Genomic DNA, 18093 nt, shown 5'->3' with positions numbered 1-18093 from the left:
GATACATTTTAACTGTTATTTACCATTCGGCATATATATCGTAAATATCAATATTAATAATGAATTATAATAATAATTACATGATTAACTACAGTATCTTATCTACTAAGACCTTATCTATCAACCTTTTTTGACCGCGACCCCTTGATCCTATTTTGGGAATTTTCGCGACCCAACATTGCGTATATCTTACAGAAACCCCCCTCCTCCCAATCGGCATGTTCCTAATTTACTGACATGTATTTGTGTTCTTGAAATTGAGATCGAATCCACAGAAAAAAAACACTGGCTAAACCAAAATATAAGTGACCCAGTACTATTGTCATAGTGTCCTCTCCCTACATCTGGTAATGTCTTGAAAACGACCTCAATGCTGTGGCAGAGACATTGTGTCGTTTCCACGGCATCACCAGATGCATTGACTTGCTTGTGTGGTGGAAAGGGGGACGTATATGTGAACACAGTATAGCTTTAACCCTATTCCACCACAACCAGCATAGGGTTCGTGTTGTTAACACGGCGCTGATCAGTCGACTGAGCTAACCGGTCATCTTGGGTATAAACAGGTTAATACCAGCTTAGACGGTCATGAATATATTTATGACGTAACGATGAATTACGTAATATGAAGTACGTATAAATAGACTATGTCAGCTGCTCATGTGGCGTAAACGGGTAATGCTCTGTTCGAATACTCTAAGCGCTAGCTTGGGTTCGAAACTCTGCGGATTTTTTTTTTTAATGAACTAAATATTGTTTTTATTTTATTTTGAAAGATATTATAATTGAGACAGTTAAGTTAATTTAGGAAATAGGTAAGCTATCTTTGCGATTTCTACAGTCATATTAATACATAGTCATGATGCATACATAATCATTATCGTTATGGATCTCTATTAGTATTAATGGGGCCATAGGCATTTTGCCACCCGTAGCCTGTTGCCAGCACAGAAAGGTTGCGGAACGGCGTACTAAGTAACCAACTTCACGCCGGTCTAATGGTAGGTATAATTTAATGTTGTAATACTGTATGATACAAGGAAAGAGTAAAATTCAGTTTTTCTTCCCTTGATTATATATTTGTACACACTGTACAACAGAGATGTATTAAAGTTTTTCCATCACATTCTTTTTAGAGGGCGCACTTCAATTTCTAACAAGAAAACAAACACTGCCTGTATGTGTTTTATGGATGATATGTGGGTATGTCTGTGGTGGTCGTGTGCGGGAAATCCGTGTATAAATCATGATGATCCATCAATTAATTTTGGTAGCCTAGGCCTAGACTTCAGAGGCCTATTTATTTGGTGGTTTTGTTTACGATTTCTCCACTAAGATCAGGTTCGCTTCTAGCTTAATAGCCTAGTCGTACGTATCACAATCCAGTTAAGCCTAGGCTAGGCCTATGTAAGTATTAATCTATATATTTGTGTGCCTCTCTAGGCTAGGCCTAGCTAGCTAGGCCTACCTACTAGGCCTAGTCACTAGGCTTATCCTACTACTACTAGAGGCGCCTAGGCCTATTATAGACTAGGCTAGGTCTGGCCTATACTAGGCCGGATGCTAGTCAAGTCGCCCCATCGCAAAGTCGCCCCATACAAAGTCGCCCCTTACACAGTCGCCCCATCGCAAAGTCGCCCCAAAACAAAGTCGCCCCGACACAGTCGCCCCATCGCAAAGTCGCCCCATCGCAAAGTCGCCCCAACGCAAAGTCGCCCCATCGCAAAGTCGCCCCATCACAAAGTCGCCCTATCGCAAAGTCGCCCCAAAACGTTAAAAAATAGTTTACAAGTGCGTAAAATGTCGCAATGATACACAAAATAACACGGAACGTGTATGCATAAAAGGGGAAGTCCCGCCATGTAGTCTCAGGTTACACGATCGTCACGCACCCCCATCATCAGAGAGGAAACCCCGACTAATCACTCCGCGGTCGCACTAACGTGCTAGCTTACCAGAGGGAAACCCCCGTAATTACTCCGCCGTTGTCGCACTACAACGCATCATCTGAAGATGGGGAAACCCCGCCGGAGTTTTACGATATCAGTCGCGTTCGAAATCGGTCGCGTTTAATTTTGGTCGCGATAAAATGATGTTATACGATCTAGATTATTTTTACTTTGGTCGATGAATATTTATTATTATTAGGCCTATATTAATAATTGATTTTTGTTTTTATTTTACAGGTCAGTATGATGAGAAAGATGTGTGCCTTAAAAAATGACAATTTGTAAACATAGTTTAAGATTATAGTATTATCCAGCATAATGTAATGTCATTTAACAGTACACTACATAATTATTTAAATGTGAAATATTTTATAGGAAACGTAGGCTGCGTCTGTGTCTTTTATTTTATATGCAACAAATTACGTAAAACAATTTATTTATAAACATTCAGTTTACTATTATATACATAGTATTACAATGAACATTGATTGTAAGCCTGGAAAGGCAATCCCATTATCCCATTATATCCATTATAAAATTGCATCATATCACCACTATATGTCGTAAATGATGACGTGCGTGTGTGTATTCGTCGTACGTCCGTGTACGTATTACTCCGTGCCTCTGTCTTGTTTAATTTAAAATTAAATAAACACCCGATATGAGGATATTTATTAGGCATGATAATTAGAATGTTCTATAACCAAAAGGGTTGAAAAGAATTTCTTCAGTAAAATGATCATTGTGCTGTTGAATAAAAGGCGACTCGCCATCTGAAACATTCTCTGAAACCAATCGGAGCTGCGCCTTCTGGTATCTGTTTCCTCACAGCTGCTACGTCTTTCTGCTGACCGTCGGGGACTCCCCTTTTTAAAAAACACGCACACGATACTGTACGATGGTTTTTCCATTGTCAATATGTAGCGTTTTAAATTTTACTAAAATACCTGCATGTAAAACAATCATATCGGCGATGAAATTTTTTTTTTTTTCTTCATTTTGAAAAGTCATAAAATTAAGACACATAACTTGTCAATAAATGCAAAATGATTAAGTAGCCTATAACACTCATTGTCTTACAACACTGTTATTGTTTTAACTACTGTAAATCTATACGAAGGCCTACTACACATTTATACATTTATTATATTATCCTAAAAAATGAGCTGGTATCCACGCGTAGGTTGAAGAAAGATTCGTAATTGTGGCTCTGGTAACTAATTTTAAAATCATATTAAATTAACATTTTCGAAACTATAAATCAGGGATAATCTTTTTAGAACTTTCAAACAAGGGAGTATTTTTTTAATGATTTTTAAAAGCACATCACTCCATTAAAACCTGTAAAATAAAAATTAAAACACAAATTATGTATATAATAGGATAAACATTATAATGTATGCGACATTTAGCGCGACCAAAGTAACAACGCAATCGATATCAAACGCAACCGATATGATTAAAACAGCATACTACTAGCGGCGGCGCTTCATAATCATACAGAAATAAAACCGTGGGCGACTTTGCGATGGGGCGACTTTGCGTTGGGGCGACTTTGCGTTGGGGCGACTTTGTAATGGGGCAACTTTGCGATGGGGCGACTGTGCCGGGGCGACTTTGTTTTGGGGCGACTTTGCGATGGGGCGACTTTGTATTGGGCGACTTTGTATGAGGCGACTTTGCGATGGGGCGACTTGACTGGATCCCGTATAGGCCTACCTAGGGGCTAGGCCTAGACCTGCCTATAGGCCTAGTAGGTACAATACTAATTCGCTTTTGTGTCCCCTGCCAGCTCACTCAGTTGGTTCTTTTGTTGTTGTGTATTTCGTGTTCTTCATGTATTTTATATTTGGCAATAAAAGAATAAGAATAAGAATAAACTCCTGTGGTGTGGAGTGTGTGGGACAGGACGGATTTATTATTCTCACAATTGCCCATTTTCCCCTCCCGTCCTTTCAAACAGATCTGTGTCATTGGTGTCAATTGCCATTAACGTAACACACCGTATTGAATTTTCAGATAATAAACAATAATGGGTTGCGGTGCATCCAACTCGATGGCAGTGCCGTCCGGGCCGTCTGATTATCGTTATGCCGTTCAGCAAACATGGGATACGGTTACAAAGACATGTGATAGAAAGAGTAAATGTAAGAAACTTGTCATAAAACGATCAGGATGGAAAACTATACGAGTATTTGTCTCCTCTACTTTCAAAGATTTCCATGCAGAAAGAGAAATTTTGGTTAAAGAAGTAAGATTTGTATTTTTTTTCCATACATAGATAGATAATTTGATGATTGTATCAATGTTTATAAAGCTCTGTCTACACTATCAAACTGATTTGACAAAAAAAGTGTGATGTGCCCAAATATGATAGTGATATGACATCATCATGTCCATATATGGGCACATCACATTTTTTTGTCACATAAAGTGTGATAGTGTAGACAAGGCTTTAATCTGAATTTCTATTCTTGGTCCAATAATTTTATAGGTCTTCCCAGATCTACGTCAGTGGTGTGAGAAGCGTCGTTTACATTTGGTTGAATGTGACCTTAGATGGGTAAGAAATATTAAGTTTTTAAAATGTTTTTTGTATCATAGTATTTATTGCAACCTCTTTTCATATATTTGATAATTTCTTTAATAATAACATACTCTAGCATCCACTTTAAGATATATTGTCTCTCTGAAAAAACCATATTTTTTTGTTGAATAGTTATTCACTTTGACCAAAAATATAATAATAATAATAATAGTATTAAATTAGTAACCTGAAAAAAAAGACAATCAAACAATGGATTTTTGTTTAAATTTAACCGTTTATTTTTGTATTTTGATAAGTAAAATCCCTTTGTAAAGACATTCAGTTGATATGTCAACTCAAAATATCATTGACAATGTATATTGCGTGATATAGTGTTGCTTAGCAATGTAAGGCTTCAATTGAAGGCTTAAATATTTAACAGTAACTAGGAATTCTTTCACAATGTGTTTACCTGTTTAGTTCATGGTTGCTACGAAGGATTGTGGGTACAGAAATTTTGTAAAGATTTTGTGCGCTGAACCATAACATTCTTTAACACTGAACAAACCTTCAATCAATACTGTAGAGAAGCTGCCTTGGTTGAACTGAATATAAATTGAGTTTTATATCATTCAACCTTTATAAAGATTATCAATAAGGTCAATGCCACATTTGATACAAAATTTGTTTTTTTTTAACAATACTATTATAATGTATTAATATTTCTCTTTTTAATTTTGATTACTCTTTGTCTTTTATTATGTTTGTTGTGATTTTTCCAATTACTGTACCAATCAGTGCAAGTAAAAAAATAAAAAAAATAAATAAACTAGATTTAATTCGTCACTATGACGAATTATAGGTTATATGCATTTGATTAAAATAAAGATAATTGATTTGTAAAAGATATATTGATTGATTGATTTTCTCAGAATCTTTAATTATTTATAATATATGCTAAGATCTTGCTAAGGCAAATACAATAGCCGGTATCGCAATCCGATCAAAGATCCCTCTGCGTATAATGTCATAAACCATATTTGTTACATAATAATAAAGACATAAGTTTCTTTTTATCTAAATTTCATTATAAATCATGTGTATAATCTATACACTAAGAAATAAAATTGAACAAACAATACAAATAATAAAAAAAAATCTTATTTCGTTTCGTTACCCAAGGTGAGGCTCGATCTCGGTACCTTGAATGCTATAGACACGAGCACAGACCACCGAGCCATACACAACTTACTAAAACATGTAGAAAGATTCCTCCGTGTATTTACTATTCAGTAGCCACTTTGGTGCAGATAGATTATTACATACCGCAATGAATTATAATTTATTACTATGATGACATCTTTAAAAATTTAAAAAAATGGTGCACTGTCAAACTATATACTTTTAACTTTAATATATGAACTTCTTAAGAAAGAAAGTTAATGTTAAGTTTGTTATTTCGGCCTAAGAAAATGTCAAAATTTGTTTGATTGTCGAAATTAATTTTTTTTAATTCAATATGCAATTAATGATGACTTAATCAACTTTTGTTCTCTTAATTTGATAATAAATCATACATATGATACATACACTTCAAGAAAATGAAATAAAAAATAGGTGTTCCCCAGCATTCTGACGATATATATTAATTTAAAAATTTAGCATATTTTCACTATTTTGTTAACTTATACGTGCGTAGCCTGTCACTTTTGATGTGCTTGTATAACGCAATTTCGAGTTGAAAAGTGAATCAAATATGATGATATTATTAAAGAAAGGTTGTAAAACAGAAATCGGGAAAAAATAGTGCGCATTAACGTTTAACGCGCAGTGCGCGTGCAAAATTCTGCGCACTCGTGGCAATTTTTTAAACGCTTGAAATTGCCTGAAACGTACTCTAATTTCATCGAAAATAAATTTTGACAATTTTAAAACTTTTAAGCGCGCGTACGCATGTGTTATATGCGCTACGCACGTAATTATATTGCCATATGATGAAATATGACCTGAAATTTATGAGTACCAAATTTTGTTTAAAAGTGATTCATGCTTGTGAAGATATGATTACAAACGTGATTTCATTAAATCGCGCGTAGACCGCGTAATTTATGATTGCGCACCGTGAAAACATGACCACATCGATTCCTGGCCATAAGGAATATACTCTGAAAAATTGACTTAGCTAGATGAAACTGATGCCAAGATAATTCACGGACAAAATAGTGCTAAGGAAAGAATAAATAAATAAATAAATAAATAAATAAATAAATAAATAAATAAATAAAGATCCTGACAGAATCAAGAGGTTATATGCATATCATGCATATAACCTAATAAATAAATAGTATTTATATTTGAAATAAAATAATTCTCATTTACAAGCTGTTTACAGGTCAAGTATGTAAATGAGAAAATCTAGAATACAATATTATTAGCAACAAAAATTACATCCGCTGTAACAATAACATAACATTAAGCCAAGTTTGTGGATAGGCTTTCCCTGAGGACTATGTTTGGTTTGCTTGTATTGAGTCTTCAATCTTACATTTTCTCTCTAGTCTAAGGCTCTGTTTACATTGTCATAACTAGTTTGACAAAAAAAGTGTAATGTGCCCAAATATGGTAGTGATATGCTTAAATATGGTATTGATATGACATCATGTCTATATAATGGGCACATCACATTTTTTTGTCACATCAAATTTGATGTAGACAGAGCTTAAGTTCAGTGCAAGTTAACTTAAGCTCTGTCAAACTTGATGTGACAAAAAAAATGTTTTCAGGTAATTGAACTGACATTTTCTCTCTATCAATTTACATTATTTCCGGACATTTATCTTAAACTTAATATTATTTTTGAATTCTTCAATGTTTTTAGAAATACTATTAAGAAATTCATATTCATTTATTTTCCAGAAAAACATTACACATAAAAAACAAGTATACACGGTGGGTAACGATAAAAAAAAAAACCCAGGACAACATTCTGGCGGATTGTCAAAAAGCAATAAAAATATCGCTGTAAATGGACTAATAATGTATTACAGCAAATCGCCAGTAAAAATATCCATATTAGAGAAAATCTAAATCACAGCAAATCATGTTAAAAACTATAAAATCATTACAGCAAATCACAAAAATTTAAAAATTTAAATCATTAAAGAAAATAATAAAATATTCAAAATCAGAATTTATTATGACATTATTAATATCAGTATAAAAATGTTGCTTCGGCAGAAAAATGAACATTTTTTTCTTTCTATTCTTATTTTAATAATTACACCATAATTCATAAGATAAAAAAAACAAAAAGTACCACAAGGCAAATTTATTTCCATTGAGACCATGTAAGATTGTGATTAAAACATAATGTTGTAACTGTTAATGTAATAAATCATTTTCAGAATAAGTAATGAATGTCACTAAGGAATTATATCAGAAATGTTGCATTTTACAGTTTTATTTTTACATTCTGTGACCTCCTGCAACATGCAATAATAATGCAACGCTGGTTACAAACAGGCAATACAGCTACATATTTCAATACAGTAGAACATATTAAGGGGACACTGGTTGGAATATTCTTTCGCAAAATTCTGAAAATACATTTTGAAAACATATATTTCTAGTCTATTGATTTATTTTTTATTACGTTATTTGATTTTAATATTATATCATTTTGATTCTGATATTTCTAATTTAATGTTATTGTTAATTGTTTGTTTATTTATAAAGATAGTCCCTGAATATCAGTTAACCCACTGATCTAAATTAATTTGGTTTGTCCTGGTTCAACTGATCTAGATTTTGAAACGACTATTAAAACAATCAAAATAATTATTATTAATAAATATTATTATGTTAAATGTTATAGCATATTTAACCAAATTAGGACTTGCATAACTATTTAATTCATCTTTTTATTGGTCTAATTTATATATATAAAAAAAAATTAAAACATACCACAAATTAAATAATTGAAAACTAGCCACAATGAAGCATAACACAATTAGGGGATATCTATATTATTGGCACACCAATATACAGAGACAGCTTTGATACCCAACAAAATGTTACATAACTGAGGCGTTAATTTCTCTTTACCTTAGTTCCCACTAGAGACGCAACACAAGGACGTAACGCAACATAAGTTAGTTGACCAATGACAAGCGACGGATTATTCAAACTGACGCTTGTCATTGGTCAACACGCTTGCGTTGCGTTTACGTCCTTGTGTTACGTCCTAGTGGGAACCAAGCATTAGAATCTTTAACCAGGATTGAAACGAAATTAATGTTGTTTCATTTTAAGCGCTATTTTTAGAAATATTCAACAATATATATTTTATTTATGTTAAGTAAATTTACTTCCTAGTATAATCACAATACCAATTACTGATTTAATGTTTGTTAATTTAAACATCCAAAAATAGTAACTTTAAATTAAATTGTTTACCTTTTTAGCTGAAGCTATACTGTACTTTAGTCCCATTAGCAACACACCTGTGTTTAACATTAGTTATTTTAAAGTTTTTCTGTTCTATTATGTTAGTGATTTCACCCCAAGGGTAATCATAGAGCATAAAGGAATTCAAATAGTAAGGATAAAACAGAATGTTACATATGCCACATTAATTTCTGTCCTTTCAATTTATTGTGCGATGTCAAAGCCCTTAAGTTAATAACTAAGCATTATAGTATAATTATTGTATCGTTATACTAACTATCCAATGAAATTTAAATTTCTTAGGGCGTACCAAAGGACACGACATCAGAAGAAACCTTAAGGACATGCTTAGGAGAAATTGATCGATGCTACCAAGATAATGTCTATCCTTATTTCCTAAACCTTACAAGGTATGATAGAAATAATCCATGTACTTGACAGATGTCATGAACTTGCACGATTGTGTTGAATACATTAAGAACTCTTTATCTCAATGTATAGTTATTTATTTATTTTATTTTAATAATTTAGCCAAATTAAAAAACAGCACATTGATTTTGAGTGTGCTATTCTAAGGAGTGGTAAAAGAGGCCTTAAGACATACCACATCAACACTCAAAGCATACAAAGGCATAAACATTAAAACATGAAGTTTACATCAATGTTAAGTACATTATATTAGGGATATTATATCAATAAAAGGTCATAGATTGACACTTATAATGATAATGTAACCCAACCTTGCCATGTGATTGATTTGGTTGATGTCATGTCCATTGATTGTTTTTTTAAATGTCAGTTTTTTTGTTTTATTGTAGCATTGCCAACTCTCTCCTCATTTTTTTGCACAGCCTAGCCTTGACATATATAAGATATAAAGCTCTGTCTACACTATCAAACTAGTTTGACAAAAAAAGTGTGATGTGCACATATATGGTAGTGTATGCCCAAATATGGTCAGTGATATGACATCATGTCCATAATGGGCACATCACATTTTTTTGTCACATAAAGTTTAATAGTGTAGACAGAGCTTAAGGGGAAACCAAGTTGATTAGAACAATTAATCTTTCAATGAATGAAAATATTCTGCCCATTAGAATGCAAACCATTTAATCCATTGTTTTACAATATAGTGTAAACAGCTACTGCAGCTACACTATTATCCAGCCTATTATCTAGCCAGACGGAGAAAGGACATCTAATAAAATCCATAGCATGATGATGTTGACCTATTCAAACAAGTTTCTCTAAGCCGTAAAGATTAGATTATATTTACACAAACCGTGGACAACCAGTCATTCAACCCCAACAGCAATATACAGACATAGTTTCTACTCTTTTTATACATATGAATTTGTGTGCTATTGTGTTACTAACGTTCATCGTGACCTTTCTTGTAGTGAACGGTGTGGTTGGATTCCTACACACAATGATGTATCAGACTCACTAGTGAAAGAGTACAAATGGATTGAAGGCCTCTCGGTTACTGAAATGGAAATTCTACATGGAGCATACAGAATTGACAATCCAAATTGTAAGACATTTTCCAGTAAAACAAACTCACCCCCCAAACAAATTTCCCCTCTAACGCCCTTTTTTTTTTGCATTCAAAGGAACAAAACAGAGAGCATACAAAATTCGCAGAATGCATAAAAGCTTCGTTTTTATAGTCTTCTATTCTTTATTCTTGCAAGGCACCAATTACAGGTTGATACATAACACAAAGATAACATTTATATAATAATGTCTTTCAAAAATTGTGAATGGCTACTGTTGAAAATATCTAAAAATTTAATTAATACGAGACTTGAATTATACAAAGAAAACATTTTTACAAAAATTAACACGGGAAAATTTAAGGGGTTTACAATGAGGATTACGAACAGAAACATTTGATCTTTAGCTAGTTGAAAACTGTGTATGGATAAACCCAATTAAGTCTGGTTATGTCCAATGTGGTCCTATTTAATCTAATTTAATCCGTCATTCTACAAAGAAATACATGAATATTGTAGCAGTACTATTTGTCATTCTTAATCTATATCATACATTCATCAAAGGAAACACATGTACCAAAATAAAGAATGAACTTCCTGAGCTGTTAAAAGTTTCAAATAAACATTCACATGCTTTCTTCTTCTAAGAAAACATAAATATATCAGCACTATTTGTCAGTCTCAATCCAAATAATGCTTACTGTACGATTTATTAAGGAAAAACATTCAATAAGAACATGATTAAATACGATGATATTGTTTAAATGTGCCCCATAAATTTGGCTTAACATGTAATCCAATAGACAAATTAGTAGATTACTTAAAACATTTTAAGTACATGTTGACATTCAATGTTAATCTATTTCAAACCACAATGTATACTGTGCAGTCTGACATCAATTAAGGCGAATCTGTTCAAATCTTTAGTTTTAAGCATGGAAGAGTGAAATTACGCTCTTCCCTGGTTTTAAGCCCTTGTAATGTATGTAGTCTTGCCATCATGATTGTAGTTAAGTATCTTTATACAGTAGTACCCAGTAGCAATATTTCACTTAAGTCAATAAATATTAAAGTATTTCACTTAAGTGGTAATGGTATTTACTTAAGTGGTAATGGTATTCACTTAACGGTATTCACTTAAGTGGTAATGGTATTCACTTAAGTGGTAATTGTATTTACTTAAGGGGTAATTGTATTCACTTAAGGGATAATGGTATTCACTTAAGTGGTAATTGTATTCACTTAAGTGGTAATTGTATTCACTTAAGGGTGGTTTACAATTTCTGTTAACATTTTGTGAATGAATGAATATACCTCTTCTAAAGGTTTAAATCACTTAGTCACCTTGGATATCTGGTCAATTAAATAAATGTTTAATAAAAATATTTTGCTTTATTCAGCTTTATTTTTGGTTCGCAATTCGTCATTTCTGAAGACAATACCAGAAGAGTATGTCGGTGACTTTATGGATCCAAACCCAATAGCGCCTCATAAGTTGGATGTACTTAAACAAATGCTTAAAACAAGATTGGTAAGTTTTGATTGATTTAAAAACGAGTTAAAACACCCATTCAATTCGGTGTTAGAAGAACATTTAACCAGTTTTTAGCTGCAACACGAAATAATGGTTATTTGATTGACAGCTGCTGACCCAGAGTCAACTACACTTCAGTAACGTTTGAATTAACCGCCAGGATAAATTGCATTTTGCGTAATTCTAATAATTTTTATCAACGACCACCCACTGATTTAAATGGTTAGTTTTGAGCAAAAATTGAGCAGAAATGCAGTCAATATAAAAATTACATATTTGAAATAATCGGTTTTTTCGGCACTATGCGGAAACAGAAACAGAAACATTGATTCATTTTCAGACATTAATTACTTAACTTTCAGACTAATTGATCGATTTTCAACAGAATATTTTCAGACTCATTGATTGATTTATTTATTTTCAAACTGATTTCCAGACTGAATTATTTCAGAATGACTGATTGAATTCAGACTGCTTGATTGATTTTCAAACAGATTGATTGATCGATTGATTTAAATATAGAATGATTGATTGAGTGGGTTTATAGTACCTATCATTAGTCAGATTTCACAGAATTATTTTCAGAATACTTTTAATATTTAATCTCAAAACAAGATCAATCCTTAGTCATCAGTAAATACTACAATTTCAAAGGATAGACAAAAATATCTCAGTATCTTTATTTTAAATTTAAACAAATAAATCAAGGCAAATCAAAATCCATAATAGCCAAAAAGCTGATTTGGATGCTTTTACATCAATTTAACATTTGATATTGCAATATATTTTAATTTATTTTGATATATATATTTATATACATTTTTAATGATACCCACAGCATTGTCATTTTTTTCAGTAATTTGCCTTATGCATTTTTAATGTTTATACAAATTATATTCTAAATTTTTTTTATCCAATCAGTGCAATAAGAGACCTACTAGATAGTGATTATCTGGGCTCGCACTGGCCGATCGCCAAGTCGCCATGGGCGAAAACGTTTCCAGATTGGCGAAAAATAAAACGGCTACTTTAGCCATTTTGGCTATGACAGGAACTAAAAGGTCCATTTGTCGATCTTCAAACATTTATTTTGTTCGTTATCATGTTGTTTACTTCAAGCTCCATTTTCGTCAACTTGTTTCGTTGTACCAGGCGTCTCTTTGTTTTTTCAATATGATGGAGATAGCAGCGGTAGACTGCTGCACAGAGAAACAGACGTTACACGACACATGGATGATGGAGTCTACCCAAACTATCACGTGTTGCGCTGCACAAACGATCGACGACTCGACAGCCGACGGTCGGCTATTTACCGGGATTGTCTATTTTTCGATAAGGGTGTTCTTTTCAGATTAAAAAAAACATAGTATCTTCAATGAATGATCTTATCGAAATCAATATTCATGCGTTATGCATTTTAGGCTCCAATAATGTAGTTTCATATTTTACCCTTAATAAAGTTTCCTCGTGCGTGCAGTGCGTCAGTAGAGTAAACAAAACAACATTCGGGAAATGGTAGAGTCTAACGGGGATTTAGCTAAACACACACGTGCATTTATTGCGGACTATATAAACAGCAAGGCCGGCCGCCGGCGCGGCTTCTGTGTTGTTGGGTAATAAATAATCGAGCCGGGATGGTATAAATTTCTCCCCCGACAGAAACGCCTTTTCCCTGTGCTTTGGCCTATATTATCTGCACGTTCAACAACGATACGAGTGTTCGTTTGCTAGAAATATATTTAGCATATAGGCCTACGACGTACCGTGCGCTACTGCACTTTCGCACCTCTTGAGCATACCCAATTTAAAAACATTCACCCGCTGCGCAGCGGTGGGTGACCGTGAAAGTCTTAGGATTTTCGCGTGTTACGGAAGCCACCAGCCAAGCGTAAAAAACAAAAATAACATAGCGTTCAGGGGATTTCAGAAAACTGTAAAATGTTTCTTCTTAAATTGATAACTGTATGAATGCTGTATGATTAAAAACAATTTGAACAATTGTTTTGATCATATAAAATACAACAATTATTTTTTTAAATCAAATCACAGTGATGGCTCTCTTTCCCCAAATGCCTTACAAAATGTTCAGGGAACAGTGTATAGACCTATTGACATAGATAAATTAACTAAAACGTTTTTACCATTATATTTCAACAATTTTTAATTTTGGCTAATGACCGATTCATTTGGCTAAATAAAAAAATTGGACTTTAGCCATTTTGGCTATAGATAAACTGATTTGACTAAAAAAAATATTTTGACTTTCGCCAAATGGCTAAACAAAATGAAATGTTAGTGCTACCCCAGATTATTATTATTATTTATTCAGGCAAAAGATACATTTTACAAAATATAATACAAATCAACAAATTAAACAAACACGACGCAAGAAGAAAATACAAAATCATAGTCAGTAGCTGCCAGGAAAGCACAAAAGCAGCCTTGATTGAGATTGAGTTTGCTTTTTAGGAATCCTGCCTCTGCCTGGTTTTGTGTGATGTTTTTCTTGTTATTTGTCCACCTTTTTCATATTGTATTTTTATGGAGACAAAAATGAATGAAAAATAAAATGAAACATACTTTTGATAAACATTTTTGACAAAATTGCCAACCAGGTGTTATTTAAAAAAAAATATTGATTACTACAGTAGTACTACAGTGTACATTTTGTTGTTGAAAATTGTTAGGTTACATGCTAGATTTCTGGCTTTGTCTGACACACTTATAATCACTTTGTTTTGCTGAAAAAATTAATTGGTCACGAAAATACAATGTTTAGTTAGTCTGCTTGATTGATTAGGTAGTCTTAGCGTATAAATTGATATGCTAATTCAATTTTAAACTTGTTAATTCTTTCAAATTGTAAATTAATCAATTTTACAGTTATTAATGAGAAGCTGTTATAGTTGATTAAATCATTGATTTTTTGGCTTGTATAAAATAATAGTTGTTATTGTGAATAATCCCTGTTCAACTGTAAGTTACATGAAGATTAATAATAAAAGAAGAAAAGAACGTCTGTAAGTTACATGAAGATTAATAAAAGTACAAGGCAAGGGGTTTTAATGGAATTAGGAACAAACAGTGACCAACTTGCCAGGAAAAACTATTTTATAATTGATCATGCTTATAAACTAAGTCTCATTTTTGGCTTAGGACACTAGGCACACCTAGACACTAAGTCAGGATTGAACCCTGGACCTCGAGATTGCATGGAAGGCAATCATGTTAACCGCCAAGCTACAGCTCCACTAAGATGTTTGTTCATTCATGCAATAAACACAATTGAGCACTCAGAAATTGGGAAAAATACTAATACCATAGAGGGTGTGCTATTTATTCATTCATTAAAATCATCAATATATAAATCAGAAATCATAAAGGCATGACCTGTGACCTATATGCATATTTGAATGTGGATTGGCTGCAGTGTTAAATCATACATGAAAAATGTCCCATTAATAGGGGTTTCCCCTGTAAGCCTCTTAATGAGACTATTTTTAGTTTCAAGTTGGTGCTATCAACTTAAATCAAATAAATTTTGTATTTTAACATTTTAGAAAGATCGTGTTAAGTGGTATGATTGTGAATATGCAGGTATTGATGAAGATGGCAAAGTTGAACTTACTGGTCTGCAGGAAGGCTTCTGTAAAAATGTAAGTAAGCAGGGTGTATTTCTTTTAATATCATTCAGGTGTATTGCTAGCTGCCTTTATTAACTTTAGGCCTCTGTGGCCTCATTTACCAATCACACTTAAGTGAGATATTTCCCTTAATTATTAAGTATTTCACTTAACTCAATGAATATTTAAGTATTTCCCTTAAATTGTATTCACTTCGATAGGAGATTTTTTTTAATTTTAAGTAATTGATTGGTTGATGTTACTTTATTAACAATAATAATATTTTAAACTATATTACTACTTTAACATATCTAATTTATGCTTCCAATTTGATTGGTTGATTTTGTATCATGTGCCATGCATTAGTTTCAACAATTGTAGGTACTTTTGTACAGTTTTTGTGAAATTGTTGTGCCTGAGTATTACGATACAAACTTGTTATCTTTTTTTTCTCAAGGTGTTTGAATTTTTTAAGAATCGTATCGAAGAGCAGTATCCATTGTCAGAGGGAACACTTGATCCATATCAACAAGCTAAAGAAGCGCATGAGGTGATACTGCTTTTAATGTGTTTATTATTTTGTTAAATTTAAATTAAATCATGCATTTCTATAAAAAAACCCATTTTTTGTGATAAAAACAGTTGTGATAAGGTTGTTAATAAATACAGTAGTGCCAAGTTGTCTCCTTAACCTCTAGGATCATAGGGCGTAGCAGATGAGATACAGTTCACACTCATCATGATACAATACACAGGTTCTACTGTATACATATTTATAGCTTAGCATATTTTTTGCCATTTTTTTTTTACAAAAAGATTAGAAGAAACTTGGCAACATCTCATGAATAAATTTGAAAAAAAATTTTAAAAAATATTTTCTCATTTGTAGTCTTTCCTCAAAAGCAGAGGAGCCCTAGTTCTTGGCAGAACAACAATTCTTGAAAAAGTTGAGAAATATGTAACAGACATTGGTGTCAACAACTCTTTAGTTATACTTGGGGGTGCTGGAACTGGAAAGTCATCGCTCCTTGCCAAAACGGCAGACGTCAGTCAACAGATGGCCATGAGCAAACAAATTCCAGGGTATGTTTAAATATCTTTTAGTGTATTGTACTGTGGCATGGTTAACATTTTTATTATCACGCTCAGGTTCCTTGGTTCTAGTCATGGCTATGTTTCAAAACTATGTATCTGTATTCATCAAACTAAAGCTCTGTCTACATTATCAAACTTGATGTGACAAACAAATATGATGTGCCCGTATATGGGCATATCACTACCATATTTGGGTATATCACTACCATATTTGGGCACATCAAGATATTTTGTCATACTAGTTTGATAGCGTAGACAGAGATTAAGAGAAACACTTACCCTAAACATTTAGTGAATACAACTTAAAGATGTATTGACATGCAAAGATAAAAATAAAGATGGATAAAATCAAACTTTAAAAAAGCTGTTTATTGACTTTTAAAGTCAAATAACTAGTATTAAGCAAACAAAATAAGTTACTTATTGAATACCCCACAGGGGTAGTTATTGAAATATGAAAGCCTGTTAAAGAGAGTTTAGAAATCATAATAAATCAAAACTCCTATACAACATTCTCATTTTAGTTGTGTTTTCTTTTTTTCTTGTGCACAGGGGTGGCAGCACTGGTTGGCATATATTCTTTCATTTTGTTGGTGCCGTTCCTGGTTCCACTGATCTAGAGAAGGCTTTGAAACGACTATTGAAGGAGTTAGGATCAGTTAATGTAGGTCTACAAAATAAATCATAGCTATAAAACATACTATTCAATTACAGTACTTAATTGAATACCATGCTACAACTTGCCTTGGTGATCGAAGCACATCAATGCTGACAATATATATATATCACCCACAGCATTGTCATTTTTTCAGTAATTTGCCTTTGGATTTATATATACAAATATATTCAACATATCTTGTTATTATGTAGTAACTAAACTCTATTTAAACAAAGTGCCAATTTCATTTATATGCATATACATTTCCCTTGATATTTCTTCTTATGCTTAAATAATTAAATTAAATAATTAGTTTAATTTCAACACCTAAATATATTTTTGTACATTTAAAGTTTGCTTTGATAACAATAAAGTCGCAGAACACTTCAATAGATTCTTCACTAGCGTGTCAAATGATCTGGCTAGTAAACTTCCTAACGGCAGTGCACGTTATAATACAGAATTAGTTAAATTCAAACAATTTTATGAAAGAAAGGGAGTGTCCAAAATTAATATGAACCTAATCCCCGTTACAGAGGAATTCGTTCTAAAGGAGCTACAAAGCCTAAATATAGCTAAAAGTACTGGTTTAGACAACATTCCTGCACGATTCTTGTGCGATGGTGCAATTGCCATTAAAGGTCCTATCGCACACATTATAAATTTATCAATTCAAAACGAAACCGTGCCTGATGACCTCAAAATTGCACGGGTACATCCGGTTTTTAAAAAAAACAACAAGTCTGTGGTAAGCAACTATAG

General features: G+C 32.7%; 1 protein-coding gene across 2 annotated transcripts in view; it reads left to right on the top strand.

Annotated features, from left to right (window-relative positions):
• The first annotated feature begins 1227 nt into the window (after window positions 1-1227).
• Window positions 1228-18093, top strand: part of LOC144845966 (telomerase protein component 1-like) — a 28373-nt gene continuing 11507 nt past the window's right edge. Inside the window, exons 1-10 of one of the 2 annotated variants that reach the window (XM_078703498.1) lie at window positions 1228-1341; window positions 3969-4200; window positions 4444-4512; window positions 9226-9332; window positions 10326-10459; window positions 11822-11952; window positions 15516-15611; window positions 16036-16128; window positions 16468-16661; window positions 17226-17337. In XM_078703498.1, the coding sequence (XP_078559624.1) occupies window positions 3982-4200; window positions 4444-4512; window positions 9226-9332; window positions 10326-10459; window positions 11822-11952; window positions 15516-15611; window positions 16036-16128; window positions 16468-16661; window positions 17226-17337 (1155 nt within the window). In that variant the 5' untranslated portion in view covers window positions 1228-1341; window positions 3969-3981. Of the gene's footprint in view, window positions 1408-3968; window positions 4201-4443; window positions 4513-9225; window positions 9333-10325; window positions 10460-11821; window positions 11953-15515; window positions 15612-16035; window positions 16129-16467; window positions 16662-17225; window positions 17338-18093 lie in introns of both variants that reach the window. The other variant, XM_078703497.1, reaches the window with a different exon arrangement.

The sequence above is a fragment of the Antedon bifida genome, chromosome 6 (genome assembly GCF_963402885.1).
Source record: "Antedon bifida chromosome 6, ecAntBifi1.1, whole genome shotgun sequence".
In the NCBI taxonomy this organism is placed as follows: Eukaryota; Metazoa; Echinodermata; class Crinoidea; order Comatulida; family Antedonidae; genus Antedon; species Antedon bifida.
This window is presented reverse-complemented; position numbering and strand designations above follow the sequence as displayed.